The 23,492-nt window shown below is 40.4% G+C and overlaps 1 protein-coding gene across 1 annotated transcript in view; it reads left to right on the top strand.

Annotated features, from left to right (window-relative positions):
• Positions 1 to 261: 261 nt before the first annotated feature.
• Positions 262 to 23,492, top strand: part of GYPC (glycophorin C (Gerbich blood group)) — a 33,752-nt gene continuing 10,521 nt past the window's right edge. The window contains exon 1 of the mRNA XM_069861386.1: positions 262 to 470. Coding sequence (XP_069717487.1) covers positions 437 to 470 — 34 coding nt within the window. The 5' untranslated portion in view covers positions 262 to 436. The remainder of the gene's footprint in view (positions 471 to 23,492) is intronic.

Raw genomic sequence — 23,492 nt, 5'->3', positions numbered from 1 at the left:
TTGGGAAGGGAGTCAGCAGCATGTTTTGCTCTTAAAAGGAACAATATCAACACTGGTGGGTAGGGGTTTGGGAAGTAAATCTATTAGGTGTGTCTAGATTTGGCTGGGCAATGAAAAGAGTGTTTTCTTTCCACTAGTTGCTGGCTAGTGAAAGCAAAGGGTGGAATACATCCAGCTTGCAGAACTTGAAAACAGTTACTTCTATCTGCAAATGAGTGCCCCTCCCCGCTCATGTGAGCTACACAGGCAAAAGAGAATGACACATGTGCTGTTTCCTTTTCCAGTTGCAAAGAGGTCAGGAGCCAGGCAAGGAGAGCCTGAACAAGAGGAGCATTTTCCTGGGCTCTTCCAGCTGTTTTGTTCAATCCCGTCGTCGATTCTGAGCAGGGAAGAGAGACTGTCAACACAAATAAGGCATTTTTCAAAGGCTTAAATTATGAGTTACCAAAACAATACGACATCTCAACCACGTGAGTACCCTTATCCTCCCCCCCTTACAGAAGAGTGCATTTATCAGTCTGCCGCTTAAGGAAAAGATTGTCTAACTGCTTCATATGTTAAAAAAAAACCCAAAAGAATGCCCGAGACTAATCCTGAAGGAAAAAAAGTTGTGATGAAACTGTTTTCCTTTTTTATTCTTTGTGTTTGTGTGTGAGTGTGTGTGTGAAGAACTGAAACGAACTCTGCAGACTCTGGCTCCTGAACAGGACTGAGCAAAGTTAGTAACGTTTCTGCCTACACCCTGGCTTAGAAAAGTTTCATTTGAATGTTTTCCCCTCCCCCTGCCTTCAGGAATGAAAATACAGAGCATTTTGAAAGCGTACTGATGCTTTTCTGCGATATTAATGGTGCTGCCCAACTCTTGTTTAGAGTCTCAAACGGTCTGTGTGTAACATGAGACGTAAGCCACAAACTGACAGGCTATATTTAAAGCCACAATGTGTTTCTGCTCCTGAAAATTTAGAAACACGGGCTTAAGGACAAGCAAATTAGTTTCTCAGCAAGAGAGGGTATAGGAGGGCAAGTCTGCAGCTGGCATAATTCTGCATATTTCAGGAAATTTGAAAAAACAGAATTTGGTTCAAAGAGTCAAGTGAGCACAGAGGCTCAGCTGCAGCATGGCGGTGTTCACTTTGGGACAGTTTTAAAAAGAAAGCAGAAGGGAAGGAGGTGGATTCTGATTACATAAGCTGAGAAAAGTCAACGGGAAAACTCTGAGTTTTTGGCGCTGCAATAGCTCCATATCTCTTTTACCGCTTTACTATAATCTTTTCTGTTTTATTTCAAGACAGTAGTTTTGTATTATTTTTTAATGAATAAACTATCAATAGCAGAACTGTTTATCATATCATGATATCTATCATGAACGCAGAAAGGACAGACAGTGCTGCTGGGAGCTGCCCGCGATTCAGGATTTGATTCAGAGATTGCTGTAAGATTACTTGTTCTGTATGAATGTTGACACTAATGATGTTTCCCAGGCTTTGAATGAGACAGGCTGATCCAGCAGAAATACACAGTGAGCAGCACCTCTGGAATCCTGACCAGCAATTTCTATTTACCCTTTAGTCCTTTTTGCAAATTCCCATCAACAAGAAAGATTAGATGCTAGCTTTGTATTATATTTTATTCTGTTTTATTCAGCAGTTTAAAATATTTTAGCTTGTTTTCTATTGTTTCTATTACAGCTTGTATTCTTTTACTGATAGGAAAGAAGTATGCAGGCTAATTCAGGATTCTGAGAGTTTAAGTTTGGAAAAGCTTGAGTAAGTTACTACCATTGGTGATCTTCAAGCATGTGCAGGAGGGTAGTTGTAACTCATTGAGGTGCATTTTGCTCTTTGTGCAGTACCAGTAAGGCTCCAGACCCAATCTTGTCTCCTTCGTGACAGGCTTAGCCAGATGACAAGTCCAGAACCAATTCTATAGTCCTGAATACATTACAAATCACTTATCTGACATACCCAGGTTGTCAGAGGACCCTACAGAAGGCCCTAGGATGGATCTGGATGAGGAGTTAGCAGCCTGTGGGCCCTTTTGTCTGTTCATAATAAAAAAAAAGGCTGATCCATCAAGTTCTCTTCTTTTTTCCAAAATCTAGACAGGAATTCTGAGCTTGAATTATTTTATGATTAGATGATTGCCAGTCAAAACAAATGGCTTGCAATCTAGCTAGAAGATGTATTCTGACTGAAAAAATAGAGACTATTTGTTCTTTATTTGCCCTCATAATTTCCCTTCCCGATTCAGACAGGATGTTCCTGTATTTTATTTCAGTTTGTCTTTGTCCTTTTTTTTTAAATTACATGGATCAAATTTACAGATTAAGAGCAAAATTAAATTAGAAGGAAGCCTGATAGTACTAAATTCCTGTATAACGCAAGTTTGGTGCATTGTTTTTATGACTGAGGTTTTGGGGGTAGGTCTTTGGGAAAAGGGTCTTATTTCTTAATAAAATTCCAGGAATTTTTGCAAGAAACAACATATTGAAAGATAGGTGTATTGACAGGCACTGCACAGCATGGACAGCAGATGCTTGCCACAGAGACAGAGTAGCTGGGAAATAGATTTGCTTCATAACCATAGTAAAAATCCTTGAAATTGGTGTGAAAATGCATAAACAATCAGCAAAAACCTTTAACATTACTGAATATGTTATTTTTTTTGCTGAGTACCTGCAGGTGAGACTACAGAGCAGCTGCCTACTGATGTAAACTGAACAGTGTTAAGTTGCCTAATTGCTCATGTTCTTTGCTTATCTCCTTGTGTTCACTCGTGTTTGATAAGGAATTTTTATTCATTCTATAAATACAGTATGATCCTGGCAATACAGGTGGGGCTGGGTTTCTGTTTCAGGTTTCAAATATTCAACTCTGTAAACCATAGAAATGTATTCTGCCTCTATAGGAGTACACCACACCAGCTAACCTCAAACATTTCCCGTGTCCAGCTCAGATATCCCATCACTCTGAGTGGGCTCTCTGTATATTCAACGGAGAGGCAAGAGAGCCAGTAATTCACCCTGCTGATGTAAGGCAGTATGTGTATATTTACTCCGTTGTTCATTGCTAATGGACAGCTGTGCGTGACTGGAGTAAAATGAAATACCTAAGTAAAGAAGTCCGTTACCAAAGCCCAAAATGGAGTTTGGTTTGAATTTTGTTCGCTCAGATTCAATATAATATTGTGCTGTGAATATATCTCCTGTTTATTTTTTTCTTATTATTGTTATTATGATGATGATATAAAAGAGATTTAGACTCACTGGAGTGTGAACCTCATGATTTTTAAATGTATCACTTTTAAATGCATCCCCTTCTGGTTATGCATTTTCTTCCTCTCACTTCTGCTCAGATATACAGGCAGCAGCTAACTGATTTACTACATAATCTGAGGAATTCTGCAAGTTTGGCAGTCTGTTCATTCTGCAGCTTTTGCCCTCTTCCTTTTAGACCGCAGCAACCTATTTCCAAGGCAATGGGACAGCTCAAATGAGGTAAAAGACTCACGTAAACAGACGTCACCAGGTCAATGGTTCAGTCTGGGGAGGCAGTGATCTATGCAAAGCCGTCTTTGGGGGTCAAAGGTGTTCATCCCCTTGGAGAAGGTGTTCTGTGCCTTAAAGGATTTAATCTGTACTTGGTATGCTGGGTATATTTTATCTGGGGCCTCTTATACTTCAAATGCCAGCTGTCAAAGGAATTGGTGGTTAAGGAGAACAGTTTGTGGAGGCTTCTCTTCTTCATCACCTACCAGCAGGCAAGGTCTTCCTTCTGGGTGGGTAAAGAAGCAGTGCAGGCCCAAAAGGAAAGCAGGAGGCAAGACTGCACATCAGGCCATGCCCCAGCTGCAGAGAGAGGAAGAGATGAGGAACAGGGCAAAGCAAAGCAAGCCTTCTGAGCTGTCTGCTTTCCATCTGCATTGCCAGCTGTGTTTCAGCAGTACCCCAGATGCAAGCCCTGCCCTGGTCGCAGGGAGCAGACCTGGTGCTGTCCCTCTCCTGCAGGCAGGAGGTCTCAGCTCCATTGTGCCCGGCTTCTCCACCTGCCAAAATGACAGCTAGGGTTTCTGGCAGAAGGCTGGGCTGTCCCCTCCAGAGAGGCTGAGAGCTTGGCAAAGGTGGCCCCTGATAAAGCCAAAGAGACCTACAGCTGTGAAAGGCAAGTCTGCTTCTGAGAGCAGACTTGCCCTATCTTTAACACATTATGAGATATATTTTGAGGCTGCAAACTAATCCGTTAAATGTTCCTGGAGCAATATCACTTACCTTTCACACAGGGCCTTTGAAAAACCATAAATGATCCCCGTACACTTTTAATCATGTTATTCACTGCATTGGCAATAGATTTGATTTCATTGCCCTTAATCAACAGAACCACTTGTCTGTGACAGTAACTAATAAACAAAAATGGAGGCTATTGATTATGAAAATTTCGGTCTTCACTGCTAAACCTGTGAGCACTTATAAGCAAATAAACCTGTAAATTATAATAACCTGTCATTTTAGCACAAAATTCTCAAAACGTGTCCCACAACTTTTATGTAAATTGAATGCCTCTACTTGTATATTTACAACTCCTACCACTGTGCATATGAATTGGAAAATTTGGCTTTATATCCCACGGCTCTCACTGACACCTTAGTGCTTGAAATGTTGGTGTGAAAGTCTGCAAATTGAAAGGCTCAGAATGCCCCTGAAATTTCAGTAATTAACAGCAGAAATGTTGACAAACTGCTAAACTGGAGGGAATGGGGGGATGTCCACTCAAATAGGAGTCTTCATTTTAAAAATATACAGTTGCCAGCATTTCTGGGCACTGCTTTTCCAATAAAAAAAGAAAAAAAAAAAAGAAGAAAGAAAAGGCAATTATTTACACAATAGATGTTAAATATTCAGGTTATGGCTGTCATGTGCTTAAGCCTATTCATAAAACAGAATTGTGCAGTGTCTGCATCTCATTACTGATATTGCTGCACCTTTCTTTCTAGGCTCTTGTGGAACATACCCTGTATCCATCACTGTTCAAATGACTGAGTCCAATCAGCAAAGCCTTTTGTAAAACAGGCTTTTGGGGCTTCATTCTCTAATGAAAGTCGGTTTGTGTGTCTGCTCTGTGGAGTGCCTGTCTCTATTGTTGGGGTGGATTAGTATTCCTATAGCACAGAAAAATTTAAACCAACAGAGGGATCTGATTGTGCTAGGTGCTGTACAGGCACCCTTTTTTCAAAAGTCTACATGGGGAGAGAGGGCAGATTACAGGTAGAAGAGAAATGACTGCTTCTCAGGGGCACTGCTGGAGAGGCCGCTTTTGCCTATGGGAAGGCATGTATAGCAGCCAGAAGGTAGGAGTCCAGTAGATCCACTGGGGCAACAGTTCATTTTTTCCCACTCTCTAATTTTGTAATGCATGCTCCAGGGAAAAAAAAAAAAAAAATTAGCTAAGAAGTTAGTTAGCAACTATCCTATTTGTTTCCCACAGAAAAATCAGAAAACTTTAAAAGATGGTGTTTGGCACTAGTAGGATCTTTGTTTATATTTTCTTGGTTTGTATCCAAGTTGTGATAGGAAATGCCTGAAGAACTTAGGGGTACCTGCATGCCACAGTGACAAGAATACATGAACACCTTAGTGGGGCACATATTTGGACAGCAGACAGACTGCGCTTTACTTACTTCTGAAAGACTTAAGTTCCTACGTCAAATGAATTTAATGGTGTTACCCCTATAATGAGTTGATGAAAAACTCACCAGCTGCTACGAATTCTGAAAAACTACTTAGAGAATGAAGAAAATTTGGATTTGGAGAGATCAAGTTTCGTTTGCTAACAATTTATGAACACAAATGGAGAAAAGGACTGTCTTCTCTGGGTATTTTATTTGTGACCCATAACTCTGCTGCGTCAAGTAACAATACTGTAACTTTATAACACCAGTTATGCCACTCATAATTTTTAGCTGAAATAAGATTTGTACTCCTCCATTTCTCCAAGAGACAGCATGATCTAATCCACACCAGATTCCTGTCTCTTCAATGTTAGCAGGGAAATCAAATACACTGTCCATGCTATGCTGCTTCCTTATTGAGGATGTACCTTGCACGTGTAGTTTCACCGATGAGACATCTGGCTAAGTGATTTTCCTCTTAATTAATCTTCTCATCTGCAAAGGAGGACAGTTTCTTGTATCTTTCTCTCTTCTGACATATGTTTCACCACAGGGTTCTTCCTGATGAAGCAGAAAACTTTGCTTAAAATCTCAATGGGTTAAACTTGCTCTACTGCATTGAAGTTTTAAAGTAATTTTTTTTCCTTTCCTCTCCCTCTCTTTTTCATCTTTGAAAAAAAAAATCAGTTATTTCATGAGTGTCCACCTCTTTCTTCTTCAGATAAGCCCTGAAATGGAGTTAAGCTTTTTATCAGTAAGTTGCAGGGGGGCTTTTGAACACACCCTGAGAGAGCTCCATGTTATCTTGAGTGATAAATGCCTATTTTACAGGGGACTGCGTGTTTAAAATGTCTAGTTTTATAAGACAGTCCACATTATAAAAAGCCTGTGTGACAATGTCACAGCAATGCAGACTCAGACATCAAGTATTTACTTATGTATAGGTGTTTAGGTTTGCAAACAGATTATTTCAGTGACATCAAACCTAGAAAATGGATTTGATTTCTTTATATACCTACATATATACACACAGAGCTTATGTATATATAACATACTGTATATCTGTATGTGTTCATACACACAGACATACGTATATATACACACCACCCCTCTCCAGTACTTATAGGGCTCTTCACTAGTCAGACTTCTGGGTGTATATCTATTCACAGACTAACACTCAAGATCATGTTTCCCTTTTTGTATCATCACAGAATCATATAACAGTTTGGGTTGGAAGGGGCCTTAAAGATCATCTAGATCCACCTCCCCGCCATGGACAAGGACACCTTCCGCTAGATCAGGTTGCTCAAAGTCTCATCTAACCTGGCCATGAACACCTCCAGGGATCGAGCATCCACAACTTCTCCGGGCAACCTGTGCCAGTGCGTCACCACTCTCACAGTAAAAAATTTCTTCCTAATATCTAATCTAAATCTCCCCTCTTTCAGCTTCAAACCATTACTCCTTGTCCTATCACTGCCCCCACTCCCTGATAAAGAGCCCCTCCTTGTCTCTCCTGTAGGCCCCAATGATAGATGCCTTCAAAAGTAAGAAAAAAATGAGTAGGTTTTGAAGGCTTGGCAGAGGCATAAATTCAGTAACAAGAAAGAAAGGAAGATGATGATGTGGGCTATATATAAGAAGGATGTTACAAAATATCCATTTATATGGTATAGTAAAATGTGAGTGTAATAGCCTTATACAAACTATCCAACTTACTGCTGGACTTGGTGATCTCAATGGTCTTTCCCAAACTAATAATTCTATAATTCTGTGATTCTATCCCTTGCAGGTGCTGGATTCAGTTGTCTTTCTGCTGACTGTATGTAGTCAGAGTGTAGCAGCTCATAATAGTATAGACACTGAATAACTCCGTGTTTTGAATTTAAACATCTATACTATTTGCCTGAATCCATCCTGGAGACGATTACAGGACCATATCCACATAACAAAAGATCCAGAGAAAAACAGTGATAATGACATAAGAAACAAAGAGGAAACAGACATTCCATATGCATCAGGCTACTTAAAAGCAGACAATCCAATCTGGGAAAGACCAAGTCTGCGCTCTTCTTCACAAAGTGAATGTTGTAAGTGTTGAACTCAAGCAGGCAGGAGATTTGTTCAGGTTTGTGTTCCTCTAGTAGTTCACCTGTGCTGGGAGAATTTGGTAGTTGCATCTTCAGAACAGTTTTCTGAAAAAAAAATGGCCATTTTAGCTTATTCATGCTGAAGTAAGTTATTCTTTAAAGAATGTCTGCCCACCTTTGGAAACAGAAAGCTTATTCAAGATTTCATTCAATCATATTGTGTAATTCTGTGTCCACTTTAAGCAGTCATGGGAAAATTAATTCATACCAGAATAGCTTTCACAGAATTGTTACTCGAGGTTAACTTGATCCTTTTGTGTAGACAAATCTGTTCTTTTTACACCAGAAAAATAAGCTGGCTATCTTTCAAGGGGAAAAAAAAAAAAAAAGGCATTCTTACTAAGACAAAACCAAGATGCTTCTCATCTGCTATTTAAATATTTCAGAAATTTCAGTCATTTAACAAAGGATGAAAAAGCAGCTCTTGACGACCAGTTTTCAGTAAACCAGATGATCCTTAGGTAAAATAACTGGCCTGCAAATCACTTAACCACAAGTGATTAAAAAGTTATATGTATGAATGTGTTGAGGGAAAATATTTCTAGTGAATTATGAAGAGTTATCATGAAAGTGCCATCATTCAAGAATTCAGGAAGCTTACATATGTTTTGAAAAATTCTGAGGTACTTTTAAAATGACAGACAGAATTTTCGTGTTTTATTTCTGTCTTCTTGGGTCTATGTGGATATATTGTTGAATTCAGCTTTCAAGGTTTTCTTAACACCTATTAGCGCTAGAAATTTACAAATTTGATATGAAATTACATTTTCAGTAGAGTCTGTTGTTTCTTGAGGCTTTAATAACCAGCACTCATGACCTAGCAGAAGTTGTTCTTCTAACTGTTGACAGTTCATTCAAGTGGCATGAGCAATCTCTTTGTCCTATCCAACGTAGTAAACAGAAAATTAAATTCTTGATGTATCTGTGATGAAAGGATGCTCTCAGAGAGCAGACCAATCTCTATCATTACCTCTTTCTCACATCTGCCCTCTCAGGTTGCCTAGTTTAGATATCCTTTGCACATCCTAATCCTTCCTGTCAGCCCATTTCTCAATCCACAGGTAAGTACTCATATCTCAACGTAGGAGAGACACAATTGTTTAATGTCATTTCCTCCATTTAAAGGACCTTCCACAGTCCTGGCAGTGGGAAGGAAGACAGGCAGAGGCAAGGAAGACATAAATCTTCCCTTGTCATCCCCTGGGCTGAGAACTTGTTTCCTCTGGCAGTGGCCCCCTCTTCCATCTCCCTTCTTCTTTTCTTCTCCATTGGTTTTTCTTTGCTGTCTCATCTTTACAGCTTGCTATGAAATACCTCCCCCCTCCAGATCTTTCCTGACATCACACAGGATATTGTATTTACAACCTGGGACACACTTCTTACATCCTAGATCATACTACTGGGGCAGTTCATTACTGCTTTCCTCTCTTGAATTTCCATAATTATGCCAGTGGACTTCGATTTTGGAATCTGTTGCATAGAGATCTAATTTTTCTCTCACTGAACTCATGGAGACTTTTTTGTTTTAAAGAAGCCTACAGTACCAGTTATTAAAGGCAATTAAGCCCTTGGTGGAAACAGGGGGATATTCACAGGATTAGGCTGCATCTCTATGGAAAAACCTTCATAAGGTGTTGAGCAGAGCCAACCAGGAAACAAAACTGCCATTGAGAGCCATGCTTCCGTTCCAGCTTCCCTTTTGCTTTGGGAAAAGGGGAAGTAATGATTTTCTTATTCCTTTTCAAAACCGCTCGGTTTGTTCTGCACACCCGGTCACTATTCCTATTACTCATCCTATCCCTGATCCAGTCATGAAGAAGAGTGGAGTGAATGGCTTCAACTAGCACCAACACAGCCAAGAGAAACCTGGTCAGGGAGGAGGATAGTGCTTTGGAGGTTCTTCTTGTGCAGGCTGTGTCCACCTAATGAAAAGGGACCAATTCTTGTGTAACCTTGTTGATTGCCTTTGGCACTTTCCCATCTCCAACTGAGGGGTGTCTTTTCCTCCATACCTAAAGATCAAGCAACAGTTTGTTTCAGGACCCTTAATTATCCTTAAAATGAAAAATTATCCATCGTCTTACTTTTGTAGATCTGGATGGATCTGGTCCCTCCAAACACCTTTCCCATGCTGCTTACTTCTTCACCCACCTTACCATGTCTCTGCAGTTTATGCTTCCTCCTTCTCAAGTTAACCAGCCCACACCATGACCCAGGAAGCCAGCTCTCATTTCTACTTACTTGCTGTAGAGGGTACAATTTGAGGTTATTTCAAGTCCAAGCCATTACAGTAAAGGCAGTGATGCATGGTGACTTTGTGTGGTGAAAGACAATAAAAATGCTGTTGTACGTCCCCAGAAAAAAAAGCTGGTTTGTTCATAGCTTGGGTCAGTCAAGTCTTTCCTTTGTTTCCAGCTTTCCCATCAATGTGTCTTTCCTAATCATGATTAATACCTAGCTCTTAACATCTTTCCTCTCATATCCTTCCCATTCCTTCTTAACAAAATACAGTCTTCTCCATTGCATAAACATATCCTTTTGCTTTGTTTAGTCTAGAAGTTCCTCAGGACAGAAATCATCTATCCTTCCACCTCCTTTCTAAAAAAAAAATCACCAAATAATTATTTGCCACTTCAGTGCTCATGATAAGGAGCATTGACCACATCCGTCTTCCCAAGTTGCATCATCAGGTTGCTCATTCTAGGCAGAAATTTAAGCCTCCTGAAGCATAAAGATAAAATGCAAAAAACAACTTTACATATGACATCAACTGGCAAGTTGGAAGGACTTTAGGGCTTTCTCCTTGAAAAGATTTTTCCCCTAAACATATTTATTTGTATTCTCTGAGATAGTCTCTAGACTGTGGAGATCAAAGCAAGCTGGAAATCCAGCAGAGTTTTTAAGTGCATTAAAGGTAGCATGTTTCAAAGCCACGTTCCTGAACATTTAAGTACTGAGGAAGAAATGAAGTAGCAGGTGGTAATACATGTAAACATGATTGTTCTAATCTTCATAATTTTCAACTTGTCAAAGCCTTACTACATGACACAATGTTTGACAAAGGACAAAAATAAAGGATGCTGTGTGCACACACAGATACATAGAAGTGCATAAAACCCAAGGACGCCAGCCAGTTTTGTGGTTTTGCTTTCAGCCACATTTCTGATCTTGCGAGTCATTTACAGCAATAAGGTTGTGAATTTACAAGACTTACACGGAACCTGGCAAATCTGAGCATGGAGCGAGTGCTTCTTGGGAGGCCTGAGTACAAGAACGTGGTTGTCTTTTGCACATTTTTTCACCAAAGTAAAGAGTGTAAAATGTCATCCACTACAGACTAATGGCATTTTGTGAATGCTTTTGTATCATGAAAAGATATAACCTGTCTTTAATGTTTCTCACTTAGCAACTGAAGCATTATGGAAACAGTTTCAGGTGGTTTCAGAGAGTCAAAGTGAGACAAATGAGGTTATCTTTATTACTCCTAAAGAAATGAGAACATAATAACGAGAGATGTACACCACATCTAATCCCTTTCCTACCATATCTTTCAGTGGATGTTTTCAGATCAGTTCTAGCTATAAACAGAAAACTACCTCACCCGAGGTCCTGGCATGTAAACAAATAGTTGACCATTTCTGCCTCCTTCACTTTTCTCTAGAGCTTCTCAAGAAATGTCTTACTTGCTGCAAGTTATCATTGCATTGCTGAAGTCAGTGGTGTTGACATACTATACCCTGAAACTTCAGATTGCTCGTATTGATTTCTTTGGCCTTTGGATCAGAATTTGCTGATTTCAGATCTTTACTTTTTAGTATTACTCTGCTTCAAATACCTTGATTTAGTTCATGGCAGCCTCATATACTATTACCATAGATTTTAATGCAGGCAAAGTGATTTATCAGTGGTAACTAGAGCTTTTGTAGGAACCACTATTGAAGGCAGAGGGTAGTGGGGAGCAAATAAAGATAAACAGGTCCTATATGCTCCTGAAGAATACTTCCTGCTGATTCAAGGTTCTTTAAGAAAAAATGTCTGCAGCTCCTGAGCTCATTCTCCCTGTGGATTAACGATCCATAAGGGACTCTTTGTACCAAGGAGGAGTAAATCACCCCTCCTGCTTTTGGCAGGCAGGAACGCGACTAGGGAGATAAATGCTTTTGCATTTCTCTGAACTTTGCTATTGCTTCTCAGCAAAAGATTTTGCCTTCTGGAATTCATTAAAATCTGTGAATCTCAGGCAGAGACTCTTCTTCCTCCTCGCATGTTTTGTGGGAGATGCTTAATCTCTGCATCCTAAGGACATAACCATCTGTGAGCTGGAAACAGAGCATTAGCCAAGCTCTTCTCTTCTTGAGGTACTTCCTCTTATTTCCTTTGCTTGTGATGAATGAAACCTTTCATCCCTACAGCATCTGACTTGTGTCAGAAGGTTCATGACTGACTGGAGCAACAATGGGGTGACAGAGATGGATTTAACTGTTTAAATGCGTCACTGCTAAATAAGTAAGAACCAGCTTTAAACATGGGGAGAAAACATGATGAGTTATGACTGCATGACACTGTTTATAAGATAAATGTATCCTAGACTTCTTTCCCTTCCTCCTCTCTATAACTTGCCTTTCCTTTAAGGAAAAGGTCATGCCTTCTTTCACAGGCAGCTTCAAGCCTTCCCAAGCAGGAAGCATATCCTGTGTCCTATATTCTCCAGAGGCCAGTAGCAGAGCAGATGTGGGAACGTGGCTTCCATGTTGCTGCTTCTGGTGTGCTGTTTTTAACAGACCTAAATACCCAATAGCTGGGTAATTCTCCCTCCCTTTCAAATACGGTACAGCCCAGCCCCAGGACTTTGCAGATGCTAGCAGCTGCTGGAGGTGGCCAGAGGGGAAAATACAAGCTACTCCCTTTGGAGGTCTGGGTGCCTATTTCTGTCTGATATGAAATTGCAATAGTAATTGGGGGGTGCAGGGAGGAAGGCACATGTCCTGTAATTAAAGCCTGTGTCTGTGATTCATTCCAGAGGAGAATGATGTATTTTCCTCAGGAAAACCGGCTTGGAAACTGTAACACCAAGCACATGTTGTTTTCCACACGAGTGATTTCCTTCACAGTTCATACCTGAGAAGAGGTTCTCAAATCCTAAGGGATCAATCCTCCCTGGCCATGCCCTGCTACCTGCAGCACACAGCAAGGCCCAGGACTCCTGAGTGGATGAAGGAAGACTGTCAGGGAGATGCTGATAAATGTGGATGTTCAACTTTGCATTTGATTTTTTGCCACTATTTGGCACATTAAGGTCGCAGCTTGCTGTCTGTGGTCATGAGCATTCATAGCCCTAAGAATATACTTCTCCCCCACACTCGACGTAATCCTGGGTGAGGGGAGATCTCGCAAGAAATCACAGAATCATAAATCATAGAATAGTTTGGGTTGGAAGGGTCCTTAAAGATCATTTAGTTCCAACCCCCCTGCAATGGGCAGGGACACCTCTCACTAGATCAGGCAGCCAAAGGCCCCATCCAACCTGGCCTTGAACACCTCCAGGGACTGGGCATCCACAACTTCCCTGGGCAAGCTGTTTCAGTGCCTCACCATTCTCACAGTGAAGAAATTCCTCTTTAATGTAAAACCAGCCCCTTGACAGGCACAAAGTCATGGCATACCAGCTATGGCTGAGAGTTATATCATCTCTCCTGACTCCTAGGGCACATACATCTGTCTTTCTCAATCCCCATCTTTGCTGGGACATTTCCAATCCATCCTCTAGCTAATGGAATTTGGTACCAATTTTTCCCATCCTTCGTTTCACTGCCATTGCAAAATGAAGAGATGTTGTGGCATTGCTAGAACTGTCTGTGTGTTCCCCTTGGCCATCACCAGATGGCTGTTAGGTTACACCAGTCTTAAGAAAAATCCTTTATTATCCAGAGACACTGCCACCTCTGCTACAGTATCCATGAGAAGCCATTGCCAAGGTAAGTTTGATCCTGATGGTGCTGGGCGTTCTTGCCTAACCAGGACTTAAACTCTTTTTTCGCTTTGCCCATGAAAGTGCTATAGTAAGCATGGAGCTGATGCTCTGTCTTCCCTGCTAGAGCCAGTAGCAGATGCCTAATGGAGAGTTAAAGCACAGGACAACCATCCAGGGATCTGAGGCATGGGAAATTCTTAAGCCAGAATTAGTATTTCTGTGTTTAAAAGGTTGCCTTGGGGTATAAAAGCTTTTGCATTTACCAGAGTTTCTCATATGAAAGACTTTAACCTCCTGCTCACATCTACACTCAGCACTTAGCAGGGCTGAACCTTACCTCCCCTTCTTCCCCCTTCTTGAATGAGTTCCTTTAACTTGTAGTTGAAGGAATTCAGCCTTGGGAGCTCGGCATTACTGAAAGCACAGCTCGTGTCAGGGAGCAAGGCGCTCCTCTTCCTTGTTCCCTAGGTAACCATAGTGCCTCCAGGAGCCACGAAGAAATGCATGTAGCCAGGACTTTATCCTTTTGTCCCCTCCAGAGCCAACTATGTGCAGTAGACAGTCCCAGCGACAGTAAAGGCTGTTGCCTGAAGCTATCCATGCGACTAAATGCAGCACAAGGGTGCCAGCATGCCTAGCCCTTGTCTGGGAATGCGAGTAGGATAGGGAAAGTCTGCCACTCCTTCTGCTCTCCTCATTCAGTGGAGCTCCTACTTGTCAGACAAAAATCTTCAGTGGAAGGCTTTAAGGACATCAATCCAGGCTGCTGTGTGTGGGCCTTCTTTATAAAGCATGTGCTTAATAGAACACTTCTTGCTTACTGTCTCCTAAAGGGACTCTCAAGAACAAAGAGGCTGGAAATACAAGCCTTAGAGCTTCTGCCTTTGTGTTTAGGTCTTCCAGAGGTGACAGGGGCACAGAGAAGGACTTGTGGGAGTAGGAATTAAATTTGACAGATAGGCCCTGTAATAGTATGGGCTTTTAGTTTTCCACTTCAAAGCCTTCCACTTCCGGTAGAGGCTTTCCACTGCTTTTAGTTTTCTTTTCCATTTATGCAGACAGAACGAAAAAATGCAAAAGGGATGTGGGCTTTTCTCCTTTCTGACTTGTAACAAATGCATACTTGTGTCCAAGCCTTGCCATGACATGAAGTACTGCAGAAGTCTCCCTGAAATAAACTGAAGCTCGTGCATATCTTGGCTGTTCAAGTTTAATTGGAGTCTGCTCTGGCTGAACTCTACTTATGAGTTCACATTTTCCAGGACTGTGCTAGTACTATTGGTTTGTTCTTTTTTTTTTTTCATTCTCTTTATACTAATAGGTGTTTCAGTGGGATAAATTGACCTTTGACGCTGTTCCAAAGCATACTTCTCTGTAGGCAATTGCAAATAGTTTGGGTATGTTATGAAAGGGCTTTGAGAATTTTGCAGGCTCTCTCATGACTGCTTGAGACAGCAGATTTTTGCAGCCTGTTTGGCAATTTCAGCTTGTGAATTAAACTGGGAAGCTGGAAAACAGAGACGGTGGACAGAGTCTATATATGATGATCTTTCCAATGTATCCTTGGTTCTATTATGTTTCTAGTATCCGTAAAATAGAGTTTTTAAAAGCTTTCACTACTGGCTGAGCTGAGCAGTTGGAATGCACGGGAGATCTACCACCAGCTTCAAAGGGAGAGGAAGCAGTTTAACAGAGAGAGTTTTTGCAAATCCCGCCTTGAATGTGTACCCCTGCATACTTAATTTTGTGTTGGAACAGTGCCCTGCTTTGATACCAATGTAAATAGGACAGCAGTGACTGCTGCTGCTGCTCTGCTGCAGAGTGTGATTGCTGCTGATTTGGCTATGGAAGAGCAGTATCTGCCAGGCAGGGAGGGAGATAGGAGTAACAGCTCTGCCCTAGGGTCCCTGTTTCGACAGCCTAGAGAGGGTCTTTACATGTTAATGCATTCCAATGAATTCTTACACAGGAAATAACAAACCAAAATTTTTCCATGGCCTTCTAGAGCCACTATGTTTCAAAGAAATCATTTGAAAATCTGGAGTTTTCTGTTATGTTCTGACCAATCTATGAAGGAAATCTCCAGCTTTAACCAGCTGGTTTTATCCTTGTCCTTCTCTTTTGGGGAATCTGTTTTTTTCTGACTGGAAATTTATAATGTACCTCACCCACCTCAAGAACACTCCTACTTTTTGCCTTCTCTGTACCTAGTAAACCCCTTGTTGTTAGCAGATCAACCTATAGTCAGACCTCATGGTGACTGAGATCAGTTTGGCATGAAGTAAATACCTTACACCTCTTTCCTTTTGGTGGGCTGGTTTTCTGCTGGATCAGCTTGAAAGAAAAGGGGTTAGGAACAAGAATGCCCTTTTCTGCTGGAATGCAGCAGCCAGTTCAATTCATAGCAATACATTCTCAGCTTTCCTGCACGTATATTTCACACATTTTGGAAAGGACCAGCTCAAAAGCTTTACAGTAAGTCAAATATATGTTGATCAGAGAAGTGCTGTAGCAAGCATTTGTTGCTATTGAAAAGTGCTAGACCATATTTCTTTCCTTAATGAGACACATTAATCCTCCATTGAAATTGCCAGGACTGTCTAAGCTGAATCTGGCTTTAAAGATTTAAAATATAGTCCAAACTGTAAAAATGTAGCATTCTGACCAAGAAAAGAAGCTGAAAAAAATCTTAGCAATGTCCTTTTGGTTTTCTGCTTTGCTGTTTGAATCACTTAGGACATGTTCTACAAGTTTTGAAATTATCACAAAAAATAAAAAGGTATTTTTAAACTGGTGACCAAAATATGAATATTATCTAAGAGCTCACTACTACTTTTGTTTTTAGTCCAGTTTCCTATTGAAATTAGTCTTATGTGTTATTGCTGAGTATGTGTCTGCTTGATCATCTGTTCGTCCATCTGTCACTTCCCATCAATAACTTTTGGATCCTCTGACCAGTTTCAACCAGATTTTAAAGAGAAGCAGAAGCCTCAGAAATTATTATCTTCCTACTGGTTGTGTGAAAATCAACATTTGTATACAGAGAGCTCTCCAAGTGAGCAGTAAGACAAAAAAGGACTCCTTATCAGGAGATTGAGTCCTTTTCTAGTTAGGAATGTAATAGCATTAAATTTTGGAAAAATAAGGTTGCTTGTATAAAAATGACTGCAACTGAGCAGGCAAAAGCAAAGTGCAAGGCATTATTTAAGCACCTATAGGAAAGATGTAGTCCTTCTGAGCCATGCACATTGAAAGCTCTGTGAAAAGGCGAGGCGAGGCGAGGCGAGGCGAGGCGAGGCGAGGCGAGGCGAGGCGAGGCGAGGCGAGGCGAGGCGAGGCGAGGCGAGGCGAGGCGAGGCGAGGCGAGGCGAGGCGAGGCGAGGAGAGGCGAGGCGAGGAGAGGCGAGGCGAGGAGAGGAGAGGCGAGGAGAGGAGAGGCGAGGAGAGGAGAGGCGAGGAGAGGAGAGGAGAGGAGAGGAGAGGAGAGGAGAGGAGAGGAGAGGAGAGGAGAGGAGAGGAGAGGAGAGGAGAGGAGAGGAGAGGAGAGGAGAGGAGAGGAGAGGAGAGGAGAGGAGAGGAGAGGAGAGGAGAGGAGAGGAGAGGAGAGGAGAGGAGAGGAGAGGAGAGGAGAGGAGAGGAGAGGAGAGGAGAGGAGAGGAGAGGAGAGGAGAGGAGAGGAGAGGAGAGGAGAGGAGAGGAGAGGAGTTCCAGTTGGAAGGCAGCTCCAAAAGTCAGCTATTCCAATTGCCAGCTAGTATCCTCTGTGCAGCACCTGCACAGTGGAGACAGTTTAGGTCACAGACTCCTTTTAGTAGTCAAATATCTTGCCAGGCTGGTTATTACCTCTCCACCTACATGGTGCTTACTATTCATGTTTTATTAAAAGAGAGAAACATTACTAATGAGTTTTTCATGAATCCCACAACAATGTAAGTCCTGTGCTGAAACACTTCCATAATGTGGCTTCCGTGGAGATTTTCTCATGCTCAATTCTGTTAATGCATTCAATATGCTATTTGCCAAATAATGCCCAATGCTGGTCCAAACAAAAATTGACAAGTGAGACATTCCCCACCACCACCCCTTTTTAACAATTATTGCACAATCTGTCTAGGATTGCTCTGAGGAATGATTGAAGGTAAAGCTGTTTTACTAAAATTGCTCAACTCAATTCAGATAGCTTGGACTGATACATAAAGGCTTATCAGATAATGAAATGGGCTTTTTCTTTTTAAGTAGAAAAGATATGCAAAAGAAAACTTCATATTCATTGCAGAATCCTTGGAAAATGAGAAATGTTGTTGCCCTGAGCTACTATTTGCCTCGCAAGTTTTTAAGGTGTTTCAATATGTTTTATTTTCATTGTTTAATATGCTCACTCTTTAAAGCATTTGGAAGATTGTTTCCACTTCAGATATCTCCATTAATAATATTAATCTCATCAGTGCTCCAGGAAAGATCTCTCTGTCCCTAAAGAGCATATGCTAAATGTCCTGACATTTCTGCTTGCAATGCTTAGTAGATAGTGCCTTAGGCAAGCACCAGCGTATGAGCTGGATGTAGCTGAATACAATTCGTATCAAATAAGCTAGGGGATGGAGCACAAAGAGCTCCGCTTTCCAAGAATTGTCTCCTATTGGACTCTTTTGCTACAAAATGTTAGTAGTGGGAATGAGACATAAAGGAAGAAACCTACCCTTGTTGGGAAAATTATTATACTTTTCTAAAGCTAGTAGCCTAACATTACGTTCTTTGAATTGTCAGGATAGAATCTTTGTGCATAACTGCATGCTTTCACCAAGTTCCAGGTCATTTCTAGATGACATCTCCTGCAATTTGTTCCTGTCACCTGTAATTTAAGCACAAGTTCAATCTTTTTCATGTGAAAATGATGAATAAATATTTATGAGCCTTAATATAATAAAGACCATGTTTCTTTCATATCAGTGTTCATTAAAACAAGTTTTCTGCCAGCAACAGAGCCAGTGAAACACTCTTGCTTTTGGATTTGTGTCTCTACCCTCTAAATCCCATTCCCAGCATACACTGGCTGTCTTCCACAGTAGCTCTCTATATAACCACGTATGCAAGGGGTTGGGAAGGAATTCTCATGTCCTCCAAGACCTCTTGGCCTTTGACTTTCCACAGAAAGGTTCTGGCTTAAATTTTTATACTTACATTTCTAACATGAAAAGTTTAGGTCAATGAGGTGTGTTTCTTTCATGCATTATTTTTCAAGAATTACAAGTGTCAGTTACAGCTTGTCAGATGGTCTTTCACTATATCCATAGTCAGCTCCTTTGATTACCTGTGATCATTTGCCATGGTTAATCAATTAAGCCAGTGTCTATTTTTCATTTAGCTTTGATCTCAGTAAATGTGCAAACAGCTGTTTTATTCCCATTTTGATTCAGCAAAAATGACTAGAACTTGAAGTCGTCAGCTTTGGAGGAAAGTCACGTAGAAATAATTTGGCAGATTCACTGGATATTTAGTGTTTCTTTCAAAACCTTCCCAATTAAAAAGCCCTCAAAATGAGTACACTATTGCAATGAAGAGGGGGGAAGGAGGAGGAGGCGGAACATATGCAGAAAAAATCCTTATCATGGACTGTACCTTATGGATTGAGTCATACCCCATTTGTCACTCCTTCTTTAATGAAGCAATAACAGGTCAATTTATCTTCCCCAGCAAGATGTTGCACATTTGGAGCATAAGCTGACTTTGGTGGTTATGGAAGAAAAATGTAAATGGTGACCTGGTTGCATTAACATATCTCCAGGGAAAAGTAAGGAGCTTTTTGCAGTGATATGAGTCAGACAAAACAGAGCACAACTTGCAAGTCGCCACATGCAGCGATTTTTAAAACCATTAGAACTTCTTCCAGGTCTACACACTTCATGCACCCTTTGTATGATAAGAAGGCAGTGTTTACTCTTCAGACATCAAAAAGTCCCATAGGAGTACAGCATGGCCAATATACATAGCCAGCAAGACTACCACTGGATTGACCTTAATGGCTTCCCACATCCTGTCTCTAAATACAAGATAGCAACAGCATCCTTTTGTAAGCTTCATTGCCCACTTGCTAAGGAGCTCCACAGCTAGTAGAGGCAGTTGCTTTTTCTCACTTCTTGTCTGCTCTGGGTTTCTTCTGCCCACCCTCAAATCTTCTCATCCTTCCTGATGTTATAAACAGCAGGCACCCATCTGAATTTCTCTTGTAATTTTATTTTTTTACTGTGTATATACATCAGTGTGACTACACAGGTCACATTAATTATGTTACCAGAGGAGGCATGCACCTACAATAAGCTCCCTTTCAAGTACTGTGCTGTATGGGAGCTTTGAGGTTGTAACATTGACAATACTTTTAAGAGGAGATTGCCATTTTAATGCTCTTACTGGATGCACTTTACTTAATTGCCATTAGAATCAGTAGTTGGTATTCAGCCACCCTGAGCTAAGGAGCTAAGTACTTTAATGTATGTTGCTACTTAGTGCAAGTAAAAAAAAATAATATGTTATTTGAAGTGAAAGGGGAATTAAGGGTTTTTTGAGTCCTTGGGGAGGATAAACAAAAAAGTTTTATTTAACTAAAAAAGATCTGTATTTTCTTTAGATCATGTAATCTTTTAAAAGACAATTTTCTTCTCTTTTGTAATTTTTTAGCTAAATTTTTTATTTCAAAACATAAAATATCTGTTCAGTTTTAAAGTATCCTTGTTATTTTTCACCTAAAATTAATTTCCAAAATTTCATGAACATTTTTTCCTTCTTCTTCTTATTAAGGGATATCATGATTATTTTTTGACAAGCTGACTTCTTTTTTGATTTTCCCTAAAACAAGTGCAATTCAGCATCTCAAAAGAAGGAAAAATTGTGTGAGTGGAACCGTTACTCCCCCAGACATTGGAAATCATATTTCTTCTTATGTATTTTATAACATTGTATAATGATATAAAAATATTTTGCTGACACTGTCTATCAGAATCAAATGTAAACTGCTAAAATTATGCGGCAATCCTAATCTCATTAAAATAATTTCACAACGTCCTTTTATCCTCACTGCATTACAAAGTGTAAGACATCTTGAACAGACCTTTATTTTAATTGAATGGGCTGGATTTTGCCTTCTCAGAATGAATGAGAAAGTATAATACCTGCTAGCTAGGATAGCAAGAGGATTAGGCCCAGTGCATTTTAATTTTGTAGATATTTTTCATCTGTATGATTTACCTTACATTTGGATCACAGTCCATTTACTTACCCACAAGATCATGTAGTTGTTGTTGTATGTCACCATTATTATCCTTATAATAATTTAGTATATAAATGGAAGCCAAATTAGTCTGTGTTCTATCCAGATTGACAGATGAGAAACTGTTCCTTAATTTTGAAAGAACAGCCTTGATGTGTTTCATTATCTAATGGGAGACGGTGATGACTTTTTCAGCAGAATATGTCAAAATGATGGGTTCACGCTGATGACCCTTTGGGATAAGATATGCCAGCTCTGGCAGGGTAACACACACTTACTGGCAAATATTAGAATAGGTAATGACACTTTTTTTTTAATCCAGAAAGGCCTCAGTGGAATGCATCTGATATGGTAACACAGGCCAGAGAGCAGCTTGAGCAATTAGAATATTTTTAACACGAACTTTTCAGAAGTTGTTCAGCCCATTTTTACACATGCATCGGCAGTGAACCAGTTCTAACTATAGCTTGTAAATTAAATCGCTACACTAAGGTTAATAGATTAATGATTTTCTCATGAATGCAATGTGTTGGCAAGGCACAAACATAAACCAAAGGGCAAGAAGGACATACCACAGTTGCATAAACAATGGAGATGTTAAGACTTCATTATTTCTTCCATACTAAATGTAAAGTCTTGCGTTAGTGAGGACAATGGGGACACATTAAGATCTGCTTTTACAGTCAAGAGGAATTGTGACTGCAGAAAAGCATACAAAGGAGAAAAAGACACCCTAGGAAATTAATATTTTTAAAAAACATTTTAATATACATCGTATTAAAAAAATAGAATTTTGCAAAAATTATATTACAGTACATTTTTTTAACAATTACAAAAGCTTCCTGGTCAACTCTGCAATGCTTTCAGATGTTTGTAACATTTTACTGAACCCAATCAAATACCTTACTATTGTCTTCAGTGGAAGCAATTAGATCAGTGCTAAGTATTTTTGAAACCCTGCCTAAATTCTTTATGTAAAAGGTAATCTTGCTTCAAAATTACAACTCTTTAAAATATGGCAAAATATGGTATGGTGTGGCAAGTCAAGTAACCCAAACCAAAAAATAGACAATAATTTACTAGACTCAGCATTACTGATGACTCAATGTCCAGATAGAGATCCATGACAAGTAGTGTCCCTCAGGGGTCCATACTGGGACCAGTGCTGTTTAAGATTTTCATCGATGACATAGACAGCAAGATCGTGTGCACCCTCAGCAAGTTTGCAGATGACAACAAGCTGAATGGTACAATTTTCACATCAGAAAGACAGGATGTCTTCCAGAGGAACCTGGACGAGCTGGAGAATTGGGCCTCTGTGAATCTCATGCAGTTCAACAAAGCCAGGTGCAAGGTCCTACACCTGGATCAAGGCAATCCATGGTTTCAATACAAGATTGGAGACTACATGATTTGAGCAGCTCTGCTGAGAAGGACTTAGGGTGCTGGTTGATGAGAAACTTGACATGAGCCAGCAATGTGTTCTCGCAGCCCAGAAAGCCAACAGTATCCTGGACTGCATCAAAAGAAGCTTGGCCAGCTGGTCGAAGGAGGTAATTCTGCCCCTCTACTCAGCTCTTGTGAAACTCCACCTAGACTACTGTGTCCAGTTCTGGAATCCCCAACATATGAAGTTTATGGAACTGTTGGAACGGTCCAGAGGAGGACTGCAAAGATGATCCGAGAGCTGGAGCACCTCTGCTATGAGGATAGGCTGAAAAAGTTGGAATTGTTCAGCCTGGAGAAGAGAAGAATCCAGGCAGACCTTATAGTGACCTTCTAGTCCCTGAAGGGAGTGTACAAGAAAGCAGTGGAGGGACTTTTTACAAAGGCAGATCATGATAGGATGAGGAGGAATGGCTTTAAATTGGAATGGGGAAGATTTAGAGTAGGCAGCAGGAAGAAATTCTTCATGATGTGGGTGGTGAGACACTGGAACAGATTGCCCAGGGGAGTTGTGGGTGTCCCATCCCTAGACGTATTCAAGGCCAGGCCTTCGAATTACATGATGTTTAAGGTCCCTTCCAACCCAAACCATCTATGATTCTATGATTCTGTGATTCTATGAATCTATGACACTGTATTTCATTAATCTCCAGTTATGTTTAAAATGCTCTTTCATATGTATGAATGTATGAAAAGAAAATGAATGCAGAGGAAAAATCCTTCTCTGAATTGCGTTTATATCTGGTCTGAATAATGAACCTGATGTTATTCAGTTTGAATATCTGCCTTGTTACTGGAAGTGCGCAGATAGATAGTACCAATTTTAAGAGAAAACCAGTAAACATTTAATAGTTAAATTCTAAAGACACATTTTAGCTTACAGACTACTTACACCTAACTTCCTGCAACAATGTGGTTAATATTTGGGGTGGTTCTACAAAGCAAGTCCATACATACCTCCATTTCCTTACCTGGAAAAGTCCCACTAGCAGCACTGTTT

Source organism: Phaenicophaeus curvirostris, chromosome 7 (genome assembly GCF_032191515.1).
Source record: "Phaenicophaeus curvirostris isolate KB17595 chromosome 7, BPBGC_Pcur_1.0, whole genome shotgun sequence".
Classification (NCBI taxonomy): domain Eukaryota; kingdom Metazoa; phylum Chordata; class Aves; order Cuculiformes; family Cuculidae; genus Phaenicophaeus; species Phaenicophaeus curvirostris.
Note: the sequence above shows the minus strand (reverse complement) of the source record. Positions and strands in the feature narration are given on the sequence as shown.